The sequence below is a fragment of the Harpia harpyja genome, chromosome 17 (assembly GCF_026419915.1).
Source record: "Harpia harpyja isolate bHarHar1 chromosome 17, bHarHar1 primary haplotype, whole genome shotgun sequence".
Taxonomy (NCBI): Eukaryota; Metazoa; Chordata; class Aves; order Accipitriformes; family Accipitridae; genus Harpia; species Harpia harpyja.
The window spans coordinates 4,104,150-4,121,539 of record NC_068956.1 but is presented as its reverse complement, the minus strand read 5'-3'; the positions used below and the strand labels follow the sequence as shown (position 1 = coordinate 4,121,539).

The 17,390-nt window shown below is 45.4% G+C and overlaps 3 protein-coding genes across 8 annotated transcripts in view; 2 read left to right on the top strand and 1 right to left on the bottom strand.

The window, feature by feature from the left end:
- USP35 (ubiquitin specific peptidase 35) overlaps positions 1-6,864 on the bottom strand; it is a 30,153-nt gene extending 23,289 nt beyond the window's left edge. For 3 of the 4 annotated variants that reach the window (XM_052812249.1, XM_052812250.1, XM_052812252.1), the window contains exon 1: positions 5,987-6,101. The gene's annotated coding sequence lies outside the window, so the exon portion shown is untranslated. Of the gene's footprint in view, positions 1-5,986; positions 6,102-6,750 lie in introns of those variants that run through there. The other variant, XM_052812251.1, reaches the window with a different exon arrangement.
- Positions 1-17,390, top strand: part of LOC128153230 (thyroid hormone-inducible hepatic protein-like) — a 56,695-nt gene that overhangs the window by 8,946 nt on the left and 30,359 nt on the right. The window lies entirely within an intron of this gene.
- On the top strand, positions 6,172-15,983 carry KCTD21 (potassium channel tetramerization domain containing 21). 3 transcript variants are annotated; one of them, XM_052812254.1, is made up of 4 exons: positions 6,198-6,246; positions 8,598-8,721; positions 8,803-9,069; positions 13,258-15,983. In XM_052812254.1, the coding sequence occupies exon 4, from the start codon at positions 13,288-13,290 to the stop codon at positions 14,068-14,070; it is 783 nt and encodes a 260-aa protein (XP_052668214.1). In that variant the 5' UTR covers positions 6,198-6,246; positions 8,598-8,721; positions 8,803-9,069; positions 13,258-13,287; the 3' UTR covers positions 14,071-15,983. The 3 variants fall into 3 exon arrangements, with proteins under 3 accessions (XP_052668216.1, XP_052668215.1, XP_052668214.1); XM_052812256.1 differs by lacking the exons at positions 8,598-8,721; positions 8,803-9,069 and having other exon boundaries at positions 6,172-6,210; XM_052812255.1 differs by lacking the exons at positions 8,598-8,721; positions 8,803-9,069 and having other exon boundaries at positions 6,178-6,246.

The window sequence follows — 17,390 nt, the reverse complement described above, 5'->3', positions numbered from 1 at the left end:
CATTCCCCAGTCACCTCCTCCTTCATGTGCCCAGACACAGCTTCCAAGAGGACGTGCTCAATGATCATCCCAAGAACTGAAGGGAGGCTGACAAAACTAGGTTCTCAGATAATCCTTCTTGATTTTTTGAAGATGTGCTAGAGAGGGAGACGTGCTTTAGAAGAGGGAGGGATGTCTTCCTATCTCATCCTTGTCATGCAGATGCTCAAACCTACAAAACTGTCCTGAAGACACTCTCCGTTCCACCTGGCAGATCAACAAGTGTTGATGGCATTAGGTACCACACACTGCATTCACAAATACACACCAGGGTCCGCAGTGCTTTCTCCCATGCTCCCTCAAAATAAAAAGGGTGCTGTAAAAAGAGAGCAGCCCTGGCTCCACATTTAAATTCCATCTAAAGCCACATATAAAATGAAGTATTTCATCAACGTTTGTAACAGGTGTTGTTGACCATGAGATGTGTCCCTGGAAGGACAGATACCCAACCATCCTCACAAACCAGAGAGGGAAAAGGAATTTAAGCAAAGAGCAGCATCGACCAGCTTAGCTTCACTCTCCAAACCGAGTAAACTGCAAAAAAAACCCCAAAATTCAGCCTCAGGATGAAAAGTCACCTTGGGCATTGTTTGGGTCTAATCTTCATAATCTGTACTATTCAGAGGTGTCCTTATATTTCTCTTCTGCCTGTGTTTTTTCTTTAATTAGGATTCATTTCAATTGAAGTCTATCCAATTACTTCTAAATCAATTCATTCCCCTCTCCCTGCCAGCAGCAGATTTCCAGTAAAGGCTCCTTAGTATTTTTGCAGAATGCAGTATCAGTTCCCACACCCCAGATCTTACAAAGCTCTGAAAACACAGATTTGAGATGTACCTTTCCTTTAGGAAATCTTGGTAATAAATTCAGCACATTTCCTACAATGGCATCATATATAGTTTGATAAATACCACTAAAGGAGGAAAAAAATCCCACCATCCGTAGACTGATAAATAAAGTGATTTGCTTTTTACTTGCAAAGGACAAGAAGAAATCATGATCTACTTCCCTGAATTCTCTGGAGATCTGGAAGTACAGAAACAAGACTCACCTTTTATTGTCCTTAACTCCTGCTGAAATGGTTTCTTTTATGTCAGCCAAGACATTACTGTTATTCTTGCTGCATCCTCCAGGCAGCTAGGCAATTAGGGCTCAATCCTGCAGCATGCTGAACTGCTGCAGGATGAAAGGGAGCTCACACAGTGCCTTGCTAGAGCACAAAATACTGCAGAAAAAATACTGTATTCTGTAAAATTTCTACAAAATTTGCCATGACTTGGTATACAACTTCTTAAAAGGACCAGCTCCTGTTGTCACACACCTCTCTAGGTCTGTTTTCCAGGAACATCAAAGTAATTGTGTCCTAATGATTTTTTTGCAGGGAATAAATGTCCCCTTAATTCATAGGCAAAGGGGATTTTCTTCATCCAAAGTACCTGCCTGTTCATTCAGCCAAGGAGGGGAAACCACAGCCTGCAACTCATCATTATCACATCCAATAGATACAGCCTGACCAGTAGGTATTGGACTGTCACAGACAGTCATTCCTATCACTTCCCTATGACTATTTTTCTAAAAGGCTAAAAAGTAAAAAGCCCTCGATATAACTAGGAAGAAATTGCAATTTCCCTACAGAGCTGGAAATCATCAAAGGCCACTGCTGGGTCCTCATCCGTGCTACTGTACCTCCTACTTCTGCCTCCCCGTGATCTAGTATAATTTACACATCTAGTTATACTCTTTATTTAGCTGAGATCTAGTTTTCCTGACTAAATAACCTTAATTAATGTAAGTGATGTGATTCCAGTTCAATGATCTTCTGTGTATACATCAAGCACTCACAGGGACTTAATGCTGTGGTCTCTATCTCGAGTCCTCCCAATGACACAATTGCTGCTTCTCTCTTTACTCCTTTCTTAATTATTTCACATCCAGCTACTCATTATTCTCTAAAGCCTCAGTCTCCCTTATATATTATTTGCACCATAATAATGCCTGGAGGCTTCAACTGAAATAAAGCCCACTGGCCTACAAACTATATCTATAGGAATATTCACAAGGGCATATATATCTCACTTAAGCGACATGGCAGATAACATTCATGCTGTTGTAGCAATATGAAATATTGAGGCACATCCAGATCAAACCATTTGCTCAAGGAGATGCAATAGGTTGTGGCAGAGCCAGCAGCCAAACCTCTCCAGGCCTGCAAATATATTAACGGCCATGATCCACCTTACTTTGCTCGCTTCAGCTGCTATCCGAGTTACACCCAATAAAGTGCTGTGGCAGAGCAGAGGATCAGGTCCATTTTTATGAGATCTGGGCAGAAACTCAGAGCTAATAACCACAGAAAAAATCCAGTTAAATACCCTTTTAGAAACAGAATTGAGACTCTACCCATCTGCAGTCATAACAGGGAAAAACTGCCAGCACAGAAGCCTGGCCAAATTTCTTTGCACGTAATTATAATCTGCCTTTCTAAATTCACCTTCTCTTTACAAGGAGATCACATACTCTTTGCTTCCTGAACGAAAGTGCTTTCCAGTGACAGATTGCGCTTGTGTTGTGTGTCTCCTACTCACTAGAGCTAATTACTTCTGGCTGGCAAAACTCTTTGTGCTTGCCTGTCCTCTGTTGCACTGAATCAGAACTGCCCTTTAGTAGAGCCCTGATGGAGATTCCCCTTCAGCCACAGGCAGTAGCAGATTTGGAGCAGGAGGTTGCCCTCACGCTCAGCAGGACCTTCCACCCCGCTCGGCAGCTTTTTGTCCTCTCCAGAGAGTGAAGATTTATTTGAGCATCGTCACCCAGCTGGACTGTTGGCACTTTGCACAGCTTTGCTGTACGTCAGGAGCTCCACCTTGGGAACAGCGAGTTTCTCTCCTGTGACCACACACTTTTCTAATGGGTCCCTAAAAAGTAACTAACCAAAAGACATCTATTTACAATCCACCTAAATTTACCATCTAGTAGTCCCTACCTTTATTAAAATCTGTTGATGTTTTAGATCCACAGACCACTGCAGACCCTTTTCCTTTCTCCTGCAGTACCATGTATTTCATCATTCCTTTTTCCTCTAAAACATTATAAATGTGTTTGACCACACCATACAATTCTATCGGCCATCTACAAGTGATTGACCATGGCCTTAATTCATGGACAACAGTGCTGGCCTGGCTGCCCTACCTGAACCCATCTATCATAGCTACCCTGTTCTCTTATTTCTCCGGTGCTTCTTCTTTGATCCCTTTGGTGCACATGAATCCCCCAGTCTCTTCTCTTGCTCTGTGTTTTTTGCTCTTAGGCACTCGGTCATGAAATAAAAAAAAGGCTTTGGCTGGATGTCAAAGCGATCAGCAAAATAATACCAAATAAAGCCCAAGGCCCTAACATTTCATCCTCTCTTTCTCCAGACTCCTCCTCCTAGCTCCGTTCCTCCCCTCCAGTCAACAGCTACATACATGTATCTCTAATACTTACTGGTATCCTTTTCTAATAAAGCATCTCAAAACCATCACTAGAATATTATCAGCTGTCCTGGTATGGATGCAGAAAGCAAGGCACAAGGAATTAAATTCCTCTCTCCCATTGCCTTGAAAACCAGCAGCAGAAAAAAGGCACATAAGGCAGGACTTGCTCTAACCACTAAACCAGCAGTGACAAACCACTATGGCTAAGCCCAGCGCCAACCACAGACAAAAATAACCCACCCCAGTTGCTTTTTAATTTCTGGAATATATTTGGCATTGGATGCCCAAAAGCTTTGTCCTGCCCGCACTAGGTAAGTTTTTCCCAGGATGGTCACCCTTCCTCACATCCCCCAGATGGAGATATCTTCCTTTTTTCCCCCCAAAAGCCCGCTGCTCTCCTCAGCCAGAGCTCTCAGCCAGGACTGTGCTGCTGTACTTCCATGGGGCTTTATACTAGGAGCACCCGGATCCTGCACTGACCTTCAGACCAATGTCCTTTCTACCATCATCCCTGGAGACTGTAAATACATCTACTCCGGAAAGCTGTTTGTTTTCTTGGAGGTATTTATAGCATTAACATCACTCTTCTTTCTTCAGATTTCTGTCTGCTTTTTTCTGTGTATAGAAATTAAACCCCTGGATATAACCCAAGGTAAAACCACGTCCTGTTCACCAAAGCATATCGGACCGAGGGCTGCTGACGTTGGCTGAGATCCATCAGACACTGCCTCACTGCTTGGAGATACAGAGATCTCCAATTTTTTGGTGGTGCCTTCAGGAAAAATGGGATATGACACTCAGATGAGACCTCAGTTTCCCTTCAGCCCCCAACGTATGCAGCTTTGCATCAGCTGATCCAGAATCCAAGAAGGTGAAGTGAGACCATGGCAAACTTTACGGACTCCATCAAAGATGTCCAAGGCATTTCCAACGCCCTCCCCAGGTGAAAGCTCAGCCCCTTGCTACATCCTTTCAGCCTGAGGTAGAGCACGCAGTTGAAATATCTCTGCCATGAGTCCCATGATACAAACACAGCAGGGTATAGTTGAGTTCCCAAAGCATTTTGAAAACCTCACAGAAGTGACAAATATTCCAACATCTGCTTTTATCCCTTGGTAACAACTGCAAAGTCCAAGCCAAGGCAGATTTAACCTGTAAGGGGTTTGGATCTGGACTGCTCTGAATTTTACCCTCACTTTTAGGGTTTTTTGGCTCCCTATGGGATGGGAACATCCCTGGGTGTCTCTCCCCAGGTCAGCTTCCCTGGGGAAAAACTGAACCCATCTTGGACCGTTTCTCATAACAAGATGCCGCCTTGTAAACAGGTTTGCAAAGCCCTGCAGGCACCGGGGGAATGCACACACACCCACTTGCCAATGTTGCTCCTGTACCTCTCCCTCCAAGCATCCCCCTGTAGTCTGACCCCCAAACATCCAAATCCTCAAGCATCCCTCCTCCAGGCCTCCCTCCTGCATCCTGACCACAGAGCATCCCTCTCTCTGAGCAATCTCTCTGGGAATCCCGAACCCTGGGCCTCTCTCCTGAACCCCTCCCTCCAAGCACCCTTCCCTTGAGCATCCTTCCTGCATCTTAACCCTCTGAGCAGCCCTTACTCCAACCATCTCTCCTGCATACCTCCCTCCAAGCCCTTTTCTACATCCCAGCCCCTGAGCATCCCTCTGAGTATCCCTCCCAAGCATTCCTCCTGCACCCTTTCCCCTGAGCATCCCTCCCTCTGAGCATCCCAGTTCCTGAGAACCCCGACTGCATCCCAACCCCCAAGCACCTCTTACTCCCAGCTCCTTCCTGCATCCCAACCCCTGAAACAATCTCCTACATCCCAGCTGCTGAGCATTCCTCCCACTGAGCATCCAGCCTGCACCCCTTCCTCCGAGTATCCCTCCAGCATCCCGATCCCCAGCATCCCAACCCCTGAGCATCCCTCCTGCACCCCTTTCCCTGAGCTCCCCTCCTGCACCCCTTTCCCTGAGCTCCCCTCCTGCATCCCTTCCCCTGAGCACCTCTCCTGCCTCCTCACCCTGAGCATCCCTCCTGCACCCCTCTCCCCAACTACCACTCCTGCACCCCCTTCCCCAAGACTTCCCTTCCGCATCCCGACCCCCGAGCATCCCTCCCTCCGAGCAGCCTGACCCCCGAGCACCCCTCCTGCATCCCTCACCCCAAGCATCCTTCCCTCACCCCGAGCATCCCTCCTGCACCCCTTTCCCCGGCTACTCCTCCTGCATCCCTCCCCCCGAGCATCCCTCCTGCATCCCTCCCCCCGAGCATCCCTCCTGCATCCCTCACCCCGAGCATCCCTCCTGCATCCCTCCCCCCGACTACCCCTCCCGCATCCCTCCCCCCGAGCACCCCTCCTTCACCCCGACCCCAGACCACCCCTCCCCAATCACCCCTCCCTCCGAGCACCCCAACCCCTAACCGTCCCCCCCCGACACCCCCTTTCCCCCCGTTACCTCCCGCCGTAACCGGCCCGGCCCCCACCCGTAAGGCTGCGGTGTGGCCGGTTGCGAGCCGCAGTCCTGCGGGCAGCGCCGGGGCAGGGCCGAAGGCGACGGCGAACTACAAATCCCAGCGCGACCGAGTCGATCCACGCCGCGCCCCCTGCTTCCTCCTCCTCCTCCTCCTCCTCCTCCTCCTCCTCCTCCTCCTCCTCCTCCTCCTCCTCCCGCGGTGCCCGGTAAGCGACGGGGCTCGGCGGCTGGAGGGGGCGCAGGTGGGTCCGGCGGCGGGGCTGGGAAGGGGATTCACCCGGCTTGGGGGACGTGGGAAGGGTCGGGGTCACCCCATCGTTATCCCTTCCAAGTGGGGAAACTGAGGCACGGGGGAATGGGGACCGGCGGCTGGGGAACCGCGCTGGTGTTCCGCGGAGAAACGCTGTGGGGTGATGCGGGATGGACGGGTGATCCGCCGCTCGGGGGGTGTGTGTGTATTTTTTTAGTATTTTAAGCTAATTTAATAGTGTGAACGCCTGGCTATGTAGGGAGAGGCCATACCTATGGCTCCCCTTAACAGGGTAGGGCTCAGCGCCACTCTGCAAACTTTGCCTACCCCCACCCGCTTTCAATGAAACATCTCCGAAATTAAAGGATTTACAGCGGTTTAGCAAATCCAAGCCCTGTATGCCCACCTCCGGGCCTGGCTCTGCGTCCAGCCGAGCTGGGCCATCGATGTGCGTGAGCCGTACCCCGCAGAGGGTCTGGTTCTGGATGGCACCTACCTTGTTAGTGTAATTTCTGAGTGCTTTTTGCTAGCATGCGGCTGCATCCGTGCTGGCAATTGGCTGCCCTCTAATTGGAGGGGTGCCCTGGAAGTGACGGTGTCAGTGGGAGATGGGATGGAAGCTGGATTGCCGAACCACCCCGTGCGTGCATCGAGCAGTACGCAGGTGGTGGGCTACCACGTGTGCGGATGAAGTGGTCCAGGAAAGAAAGAAGAGTATCTGGAAGATACTCCGAGGGTGCCAAGTGATACCCACGTGCGTGCTTGGACAGGACATTAGAAATTAGTGAAAACCTTTGCTGGGGCTGGGATTGAATTGGTATATTGGACTGTACAAAGGGTTATATCAGCTGCTTGGAAGGAGAAGTGTTGCTGCGGCTGCCACGAGACCCCGAACGGGCTCCCTCCTGGCAGCCGGTGGCAGTGGCCTCCTGACAGTCTGCATTGCCCACACAGCAGCCCCTGAGCCCACGGGTGTCGGAGGTCACGCCAGGAGGGCACAGAGCACCGCAGCACTTTGGCTTTTATTCTCCAAACCTCGCTGCAGCCGCATCTCTCTGGCTCTGCACTCCCTCTCCCCCTCCATCTTGTCTTCTGCCGTTCTCCTTCAGTAGCAGTTAACCTTCATTTTGTTCTCTTCCTACCCGCCGTGCACTGCTGCTTTCATTCCTCTTCTCTCAGGAGGAACCTGACCTTTGTTTTATATCACTCCTTCCTCTTACTAACAGGGCACCAGCTTTATTTTCCTACCCCTGTCTCCCTACCCCCTTCTCTTTATTGCTTAAATTCAGCATCTGCAGAGAGCCAGACATGCAGCCTTTTGCATTCACCTGCATCCCTAAGCAAGCAGCCCAGGAGATGCTCAAGGGCATCAAAGTGCAGGTCCGGGAAGGAATGAACGCACAGGATCGCACCCACAACAAACCACGGACGTTATGAAACTCCCGTTCACGCTTTCCCGTTGTTCGCGCCTCTCGTTGGCAGAGGAGCGTTTCTGTGTCTGACGAAGCGCGATTAGAAAATTAAATATAAATAACTGGCGGCTAAGCAGCTGCTCTCCGAAGGTGGACAGTCGGCACGTCTATCTCCGGGTATCGCAGCCGCCGGCAGATCGATACGGATCCCGTTTTACGGCGAGAAGGGAAGGGTGAGCCGTTGTTTCCTGCCACGCGCCTGCTGGGAGTTTGAGTTCCCTCCCGGAGCTTGTCACCCGTGTCCCCAGCGCCAGCCTTAGGGGTGAGCAGCCTTTTCCCAAACGCTGGCTGGAAATTTCCAGTGGCTCACAGCAGTCCCGAAACAAAAAGCAGCTGCTTCCCACCCCCACACCCCCCTCCCAGGGCTGTGTTTCGGGATATATTGCTCCTGGCAGACACGCCACGCTCTGCTTCACCGACTGAATTTTAAGCTTCTAAGTGCTGCGCTATATTTATTGGAGAGGATGATATTAAACGAGTGTCCAAAATTAGGTGGGTCCGTCCTGCAGCAATGGGAAAACATGAGTTTTCCTCTCTAAGATTACTATAAATAAGCATATGGGGTGTAGAAATCATATTGTAAATGCTTAACCTTCTGTAGTTGAAGATGAGCTGAGATAAATCAATGTGTATCAGGGGTACGTGAAGGGAGGGTGAATCTGTCCTTGTGACGGATTTTATCCCAAATCCTTCCTTAAACCCAGCTCTCACTTGATGCCTACTGGCTGCTGCTGGCTAGGTAAGTGGTCAGCTGAGTTTTTTATCTTTTTTGTTTTTTTAATCCCCTAAATACTATTTATTTTGTTTCTGCCCTCCCTTTGTTGTTCTTTTATTATTATTTTTCTCCTGTCTTTCATGGGGTGACTTCTAGGCTTCAAACTGCCTCATCTGCAGTCCCCATAACACAGTGGGGCACAGACTCGGAGCTGAGGGTCTGGATTTCCTCTGCGAAATCGTTCCCTTGAGAAGGGACAAGGCGCAAAACTGGTCTGCAGGTACAGTCACAGCAAATGCCGTGGGGCTGGGTGTGCCCGGGTCTGGAGTTCACAATTTCATGAGGTTTTTTTTTTCCTCAGGACTTGGGTGTTTCGTGGAAACTGGAATTTTTACCTCAAACTGAAACGCGGGTTTCAGTAAGACGTGATGGAGCAAAGTGATATGTGCCGAGTGCGGGGAATCTGGGGCAAAACCCAAAGCAGAACGAGCATTGCACAGAAAGAAGTGTCTTTGCCTGATTATGTGTTTGCCATTAATGCACTCTAATGAAGCAGACTGGAGCCCCATCCTGCGAACAACCACCTTCTCCTGCTGAACCACATTTAAAGTCTCCAGCTGCCACACAGGTGCCCAGATATTTCTTTTTTCAGACCTCCTTTTTAGCTGAAATCAATCCTGCCCCTCCCAATGCAGAATTAGTTCCTATAATGCATTACATGATCTGTCTCTTGTAACATTTATCCAGCTGATGTGGCTTTCACCAGCTCTCTTGGGCAATACTCAAAAAGCCAGAGAGGTTTTTAGTCTGGCTGCTCTTCCTGATGCTTAGCGGAAATGGTCCCCGGCTTGCTTTAATTTTATTGCCACTTAGGCATCCTTCATTGTGCCAGCCTAAATAATTCATCTCCTTTTTTTTTTTTTTCTGCGTGTGTATTTTGCAGTTCATTGTGACTCCTCAACAATTTCTTAACGGAACGGCACATATTTCACTATCTTAAATACAGGTTTCCAAAGTTTTGGTCGTGGAGGGATGTTTTACGGGTGAGCTATTGAAGGCTACACTATAATATTAACCAGCAGTGCAATACCTTATGTATAAAATTAAAACCAGGGGCAATGACTGTGTAAATGGCCACATATCACTACGTCCAGCAGCAAAAGACCCTGTTGCTGTCACAGCATCCATTAACTCATATTTCAGGGGATGCTACAACTTTTAATGTCTTTAATGCCACGCGTAAGGGCTTCAGAGGCCGTAAGCAGCCTGTGGGATGGACTTTGGAAACCCTAACAAGTCACCATGATCCACTCCTACCAAATTACAGATCGCTCTTGCTTTGCTGCTCTGTGTTTAATTAATTTCATTAATGAGATTCTCTGAACAACACTAGGATCAGCCCGTTAACCCCATCTTAGGTGTTGCCTCTGAAATACTAAAGAATTGATTCATTTTCCTTCCCTGCCATTTGTAAAGTGAAATCTGTGCTTGCAATTGATTACTGCTGCTTTTCCCAAGCAATATTTTCCCAAGAAATACTTGTATTAGGGTTTACTTGTCATGGAAATCAAGGCATTGCTACATATTTTCCCAAATAAAAACTTCTTGGTTTGTTTTCTGATCTGTTTAGTACCTCTTCTCTGCCCTGCTGGTATTTATAGCTTTGGCTAAACTAGTATTAGCTTTATTTTGTTAACGCAGTGAGAGTTTTCTTCAGCTCTTCAATGAGACTGTTGAACAGAACCAGGCATACCATATCTCTTTAGTGTTTCATAAACTTGCTGTTTCAGGGTAGATTATTTTTAACTGGAATGATTTAAGTTATCATTTTTTATGTCAATAAGTAACCAGAAAAATCCTGTTTAAAATTGTCTAGAGAGAGAGAGAGATACATGTCTTAAGGAAAAGTCCATGTCTCTCTGAAAACCACAGAAACTTATTTATTACTTTAAACTTTCCATTAAACTGCACTTTTTGGCTAAAAAGAATAGACTACAGCTGTACCCATTTTTCAGAGTGGTTAAATACATAGTAATATTTATGCCATTTCTTTATATTACATTTATGTTGGCAAATCATGACTGATGCTTTTTTTTTTTTGAGTATTACTTGTACACTTGTGGGTTTTTGCAAAGTTGGGTGGAACAGGCACTCAGTTAAATTACATATCCAGAATTTTATTTATTAGCTAATTAAAGCACTCTTAAATGTGATGAAAACATAAGAGGGGAAATAAGCTTATCCAAAGCTATTCTACATTCAAAATTATTAAGCAAAGGAAGTGTTATGATAATGAAAGAACTGAGCTGATGGTTTTAAATATGTGAAGGCATCAATAAGTGAAAACAGGTAGATTTTGTCATTTTGCATCCTCTTTCATACCTTCCTGCTGTGTCAAACCCCATCACTCTTCCAGGTTGGAACCAATTATTTGCTGAACTAAACTCATGGGGTAGAAGGTCATTACAGAAATGTTCTTTATGCATCTGTTGAGAATGCTCCTGTGAGTAAAACCCAAGTTAAAATTTACAAGCCTTGATCGATTGAAATGCTGAGATGCTGACAGCAGCTTCTATTCGGGAGTTTGACTTTTCCAAAAAGTTCACCACTGCTGGTTTCTCTCAATTTACATCACCTGAAAAGATTATGACTTTAAATCAACTGTAGATTTTTTTCCCCATGATATTAAATACATCTGTTTTTAAAAGAAAGATGTATTTAAATACAAGTCACTCTAAAAGCACAAAATAAATCCTCTTCACATCTTCAACTCTCAAATTAGATCTCTAGCTGATCTAATTTGAGTGAATTTTAAGTGCTGCTTGGGGAGCAGCTACACAAAAGGCTTTACTGTATTTCTCTGCTTCCGAGAACCATAAGCCAATTCATACTTGTCCTTGGTGACTGCAAGTTATAGCCACCCATGTCCAAGATTAGATGCTCTCTTGGTAGCTCCTCTTTGTGGAAATGCCACAAAGCAGAAGTGATTTCCATGCCGCATTCTTGGAGAACCTTTAGATTGCATTAGCAAAGTACCCAGGCCTGATAAACCGTGGTAGGGACTGCAAATGCTGGTTGGATGAGCAGAGAGAAAACTGACGACCCATTTAATCTTAATTTTTAGGAGTTTATGAAAAACTTTTTTCATAAACAAGTTTATAAGAAAAAAGCAGCAAAGATTGACTTTCTTTCCCCAGCTACTGTCAAGTACGTTGGTTGGTTGGTTAAGGCAAAACACTCTGGACACAGGCAAAACACTCTGGATTTAGAGATCTGTTTCTTGCCATTAATTATTGTGCAGTGAGATATACACTGTGTGCGCATGGTTAAAGAACAGAGTGGAATGTTGGCCTTAAAACTAGAAGTGAAATACAGATTCTGCTTTGACCTGTTCATTAGCTGCCCTAGGTTGGGCAAGATTTTCATAGCAAAATGCGCTTGCTATCTAGAGGCGTGTTTGTTTTAAGGTGCCTAAGACTATTACTTGGTTTTTAGCAGCCATAAAAGAATTGATATTCCAGCACAAGATTATGTTCTTCCTATCTGTATTTTGCTGTGACTCCAGAGCTGATAATAGTGTTGTAGTGTCTATAAGTATTCCATGACTAGTTAGGAAAATGCCTGTGCTTAAGTTTAATTTTAAGGGAGCCGTTTGGTGGCTTTCTGTTGAATGATCGTAGTTACTACAGCAAGAGCTACCTCCCACCTCTGCAAGCAAACATGGATGGGTTTCCTGCTAATTAAGTCAGTAATAAAACCGGGAATAAACTGTTGATTGATTTGGATTCAGCAAACAAGGAAAAACAGATTTGCAGGTCCTCAGCTATCAGCAATAAGGGCCCACCTTTTCAAGGCAGCTGAGCGGATCTGCAATGGAAAGGGCTACATAGCTCCTTCCTCTTCCCTTCCACCAGCCCTGGCATTCATCTGGTTCCAAGATGTAGCAGAAACATATCTGAATAGAAAATGATGGTTTTTCTCCCTAAACTGGCTCACTGTGGGGTTAGATGAGCGCTAGACCTGGTGTAAGGGAGGAGGAAGGTATGGTGGAGGGCGAAGGGAGGTATGTCCCTTCCAGAGGCAGTGATGCTTAACTGATAAGTGATAACCATCCTCCGTTTGTCTCAGCTGATTGCAGAGGAGCTGCGTGGAAACTACGTCAACTGGGATATGGCCCCAATTAATGAGGAAATGTTTTCTAAGGTAAAGCACGTTGGAAGGAGAAAGCCTGTTGGTTTTTTTACTGAATGGAACCGCAGACTGTTGCGTGCTTACGGCAGCACTGCTCGCTGGCTCCCTGCTAGGCTGACTGCACTCAGATGTGTGTCAGGGGATTCTGCTGCAACTGCTTTGTTGCTTTAATTATATCTTCAGATGCCATGGAAGACGTTGGGATGTGTCCAGTTCTTGTCCTCTCCTTTTTTTTTTCCCCTCTAAATTCTGTGTTCACGAGGGAGATGGGACCAGGTAAGCCCAGGACACAACTCTTGCTTTGAAGTCAGCAGTCGTTCCGCTGTAGGCATCTGTGGGAGAGATCTCACTTTTAGCATGATTGTAAAGCTTTGCAAGACTCATGATTTCTGGCACTAAACTGAACTAAACAAAGTCCTCTTCAAGTCTGTTGAGAGAAAAAACATCCTTACGCTTGTTCTCAAGATACAACCTCCAAAAGTAATTCCCCACTTCTAATTTCTATGATGAATTCTTGCCATGTAGTTACCCTTATATATTTAGGACTTTTTATCTCTGTAGTTTAACCTTTCAAACAGGTAAATGCAACTAAATGTGTGGTGTTGGAATTTTGTTTTTGTTTTAGAATTAGTCCCAGCATCGTGACTTTTCCATCATGTCAGAACCCATCACACTCAATGTTGGAGGAAAACTCTATACCACCTCTCTGTCCACCCTGACTAGCTTTCCAGACTCTATGCTGGGCGCCATGTTTAGCGGGAAGATCCCAACCAAGAAGGACAGCCAAGGCAACTGCTTTATTGACAGAGATGGCAAAATCTTCCGCTATATCCTGAACTTCTTACGAACTTCTCACTTGGACCTCCCTGAAGACTTTCAGGAAATGAGCTTGCTTCGACGGGAGGTAGATTTTTATCAAATTCAGCCACTGATTGAGGCCTTGCAGGAGAAGGAGGTGGAGCTTTCTAAAGCGGAGAAGAATGCCATGCTCAACATCACCCTTGATCAGAAGACCCAGACTGTTCATTTCACCGTCCGAGAAGCACCCCAGATCTACAGCCTGTCTTCCTCCAACATGGAAGTGTTCAGTGCTCATATCTTCTCCACGTCATGTCTGTTCCTGAAGCTTCTTGGTTCCAAACTTTACTATTGCTTCAATGGAAACCTCTCTTCAATATCCAGCTACCTGCAGGACCCCAACCATTTGACCTTAGATTGGGTTGCCAGTGTGGAAGGCCTTCCCGAAGAGGAGTACACCAGGCAGAACTTAAAGAGACTCTGGGTGGTGCCAGATAATAAGCAAATCAATAGTTTCCAGGTGTTTGTGGAAGAAGTGCTAAAAATAGCCATGAGTGATGGTTTCTGCATAGATTCTTCTCATCCACATACTTCAGATTTCATGAATAATAAGATTATTCGCCTAATTCGGTACAAGTAGGAATGGCTGTTTATTATGGTGCCAGCATGGAGATAACACAGGTTAAGTGTTTCCATTTAAAACACACTTACAGCCTAATTCAGAATCATGCTTATCTGGATTAAGAGTCACTAACAAGGAGATGATTTTCCTTTAATGTATTTACCAATACAACCTTTCAGAATATGTTCATATTCTAAGCAGAAGGAATATTGTCTAGCACCTGAATTAAGGATTGGTTCTGTCTCTGCCTCCACCTCTGACCTGCTGTACAATTGTGAGGAAAATCACTTCTGTCCTTCCTACGTTTTCCAGTTGGAAAATGGGAGTGATCCTTAACCTATATTGCAAGGGGATGTGAGGGTTCAGTAATCAAGGTTTGGAAAGTATCTGGAGATCAGATGCAGTGGAAGATGCCATGGAGCTGCAGTGCAGCAGACAGCCCTGGGGGCATGTTTTCCATGTCTTGCCATATGTCCTGTGCAGAGCATCCAGGAAGTTTGGCTGGATCCGCAGAGAAGCCTCCCCACATACACACACTCAATATAGCTGCAAAGGGTGGTGCAAACTGCAAATGAGTAAGGGATCCTGTCTCTTCGGGTTCAGCAAAGGATTTCTGTCACCACCTGAAGCTGGCTTGGGTTTTTTCCTGAACCCTGTGAGGAAGCCCTTGCTCTGTCCTGCTTTCAGGGAAGCTGTGTTTGAATGATGTGACTGGCACGGGGAACGACCAAGGAAGCCATAGCAAAGAGAACGGTGTTCTTACAAACTGAGAAGATTGTGGCTGGTGGGGGAACTTTGCTTTGGATGCTCTTAAACCTTTACTTTTACATTCCAAAAGCATCCAAGACAACTAGTCCTTTTCTTTCTCTTACAATGTTATATTTGTCTGGAGGATGCTGCTGAAACTTGCTGAGGTGGAGACAGATTTGGGGGCAGAGGCCCCCAAATATCTTCTAAACGTCTGAGCCTCTTCTGCCTGGACACGGCCTTCTTTTGGGCACATCTCCCTTCAGCAGTGCCTGGAGTGCATGGGATGCTCTCTAGGTAGGATGGATTCCTTCTCAAAAGACAACATTCCCGTCAGGTTACGCCTAGTATTTTTTATTACAAAAACAGAGGCTCACTTTTCCTATCCTGGTACATTGAGCCTGGTTTTTTTTTTTTTTACGTCATTGTGAAATGGTCAGGTCACTAAGCTAGCATTTTACCCGCTTGCTTGTCTTCAGTGTCAGATTGTCAGAGGTAAGGCAGTAGGAAACCAGAGGTGATGACAATGGTCAAGCTCTTTTCCTACACTCCAGGTCTGTGCTATAATGAAGATCATAATCCACTAGCTGCATGTTAGCACTAAACATTTGTGCCACATTCAAGGTGGTTCATTCTCAGCTAATTGCGTTTAAAAGTATCTTCACTGTCTTTCCCTAACCACATTGCTACGTGCCTGAGACACCTTCTGGAACATTTCCCTTTACGTCTCATGAGATAGAAGGGAAAATGCAATAACCAAGTTTTGCATTTAGAATTCTAGTGCTTCCAAAAGTTCTTAGCACAGGGCTGCAAAGCTCAGTATTGCTCATGTTCTTGTTTCCCAAGGTAACTAGTCTGTTGTTACATTAGGCTGACCGGTGAACAAGCATAAAGAAGCATTTTGTTAGTGTTGTAAAAAACAGTGAGATAAATATATTTCTACTGTCCCAAGCTGTAACTGCATGAACAACACAAATCAGCATGCTGAGGGTAAAAATGCACATTCTGCAGCTATTGGCAGCCTGTTACAAACAGCTGCCCCTGTCTGACTTGGTGCTAAACCAACATGATATACGTGGGACCATGTTGTTAAGAACCACTGACTGGGCTTGAAGCCCTCAGAACCATTAAACCTGGCAAGTTTTGTGAATTTTGAGGATTGTAAACAGGATTTTGTGGCCAAATTCCAGCTTGAGTCACTATATTCTTCTAATTTTAGTTACATTAGGAAGAGCTCTTTTTTCCCCATTCCTGTCCTGAATTATAAAGCGGGAGTAATCTGTTCCAGGGGTTGCTGCATGCCACTAACAAAGCAAAGCAACCCCTGTGTGAAGCTTATTTCTGACATGAGTTTGCCAGTCAGCTGGACATTCACAGGGATGATCTATGCAGGTAATATGATTATGATCTGTAAAATACCATATATGAACCCTCTTTCATCAAATCTATGCCTTTGCTGAATTTATGGTAACAGAGCTTTTGGGGACTGTTGACAGTATTTCTTTTTAACCCACACCCTTGAAAGTAGATTTTAAGTGATCTGTAACAGAAGTTCTTGTATGGCAAGACTAAAATAATACTTACCTGCAGTAATTTGTTTCCTGTCAGCTTGAGTTTATCCAAAGGTAAGAGCAGTAGGCTTAAATCTCATCTGTAAGGGGGGAAGAAGTCTGATCTACACCCTTTAGAGCTCTGGATTAGTACTGCTCCATTCTGTTTCAGCAAAATAAAAATATTCCCCGGGAGAGTTGAATCATTACTGCATTTTCTGGTGAAAGGCAAGTAAGAGGAGTCCATAAAAGCACTGTGCATAGCTTAATCTAGAGCATTTACTCCTCCTCTTTGCTCCCATCCCCTTTTCTTTTCTTTGGACAGTAGCAGCACCCACACTAAAAGCAGTTATACAGTTTCTTAGAAGTCTAAACAAGAAATTAAGAGTGCCCCAACCTGGCCTAGACAGTAACTGGGGTAATTCTGCTGACATGGAAATATGGGTTTCAATCTCCACGGATTGAGGAGAGAACTGAACCCAGGTCTTCTCCTGGAGTGTTTTAACCCATCAGTCTATTATGCAAAAGATGGACAACTTGAATACACATTTATCTGTGCTCATGTAACTAAATCAGACAAAGATACAGCGGGCCACAAATCTCTGTCATTTATTAATAGGCAGAGAGATGCAAAATATCTCCCTTCTATATGCATATGAGCTGCAAAATTTCCAACAAGTGTAAAGACGTGAATGAAGACAGGCTTTGGGAGGAATAGAAAAACTTGAGATACCTCTAAATTGCTAAGCAGAATAAACATCTTTAAGCATGAGATACTATTTATAATGCCACAGTCGTTCTGCCTGCTAATCGAGTATGTGAAATAAGCAGTAAGTGAATCACTTGCGATTGCAGTCAAACATATGTTATACAAATGCTGTTGCTATTTCAAAGTACACACTAAGCTAAATTTATAGTTGCTCCCTAATTTTGCAGTCTGTGAGTTATGTTATAATGACTGTTTATAGGAATGTTCTCTCTCCAAAACATTTGTTCCCTTTTTATCTAGATAGCTGGCTTTTGTCTACCTTCTTTTTCTGA

Coding starts and splice junctions, on each gene's coding strand:
- KCTD21 (XM_052812256.1), top strand. CDS start 13,288: ATGTCAGAACCCATCACACTCAATGTTGGAGGAAAACTCTATACCACC.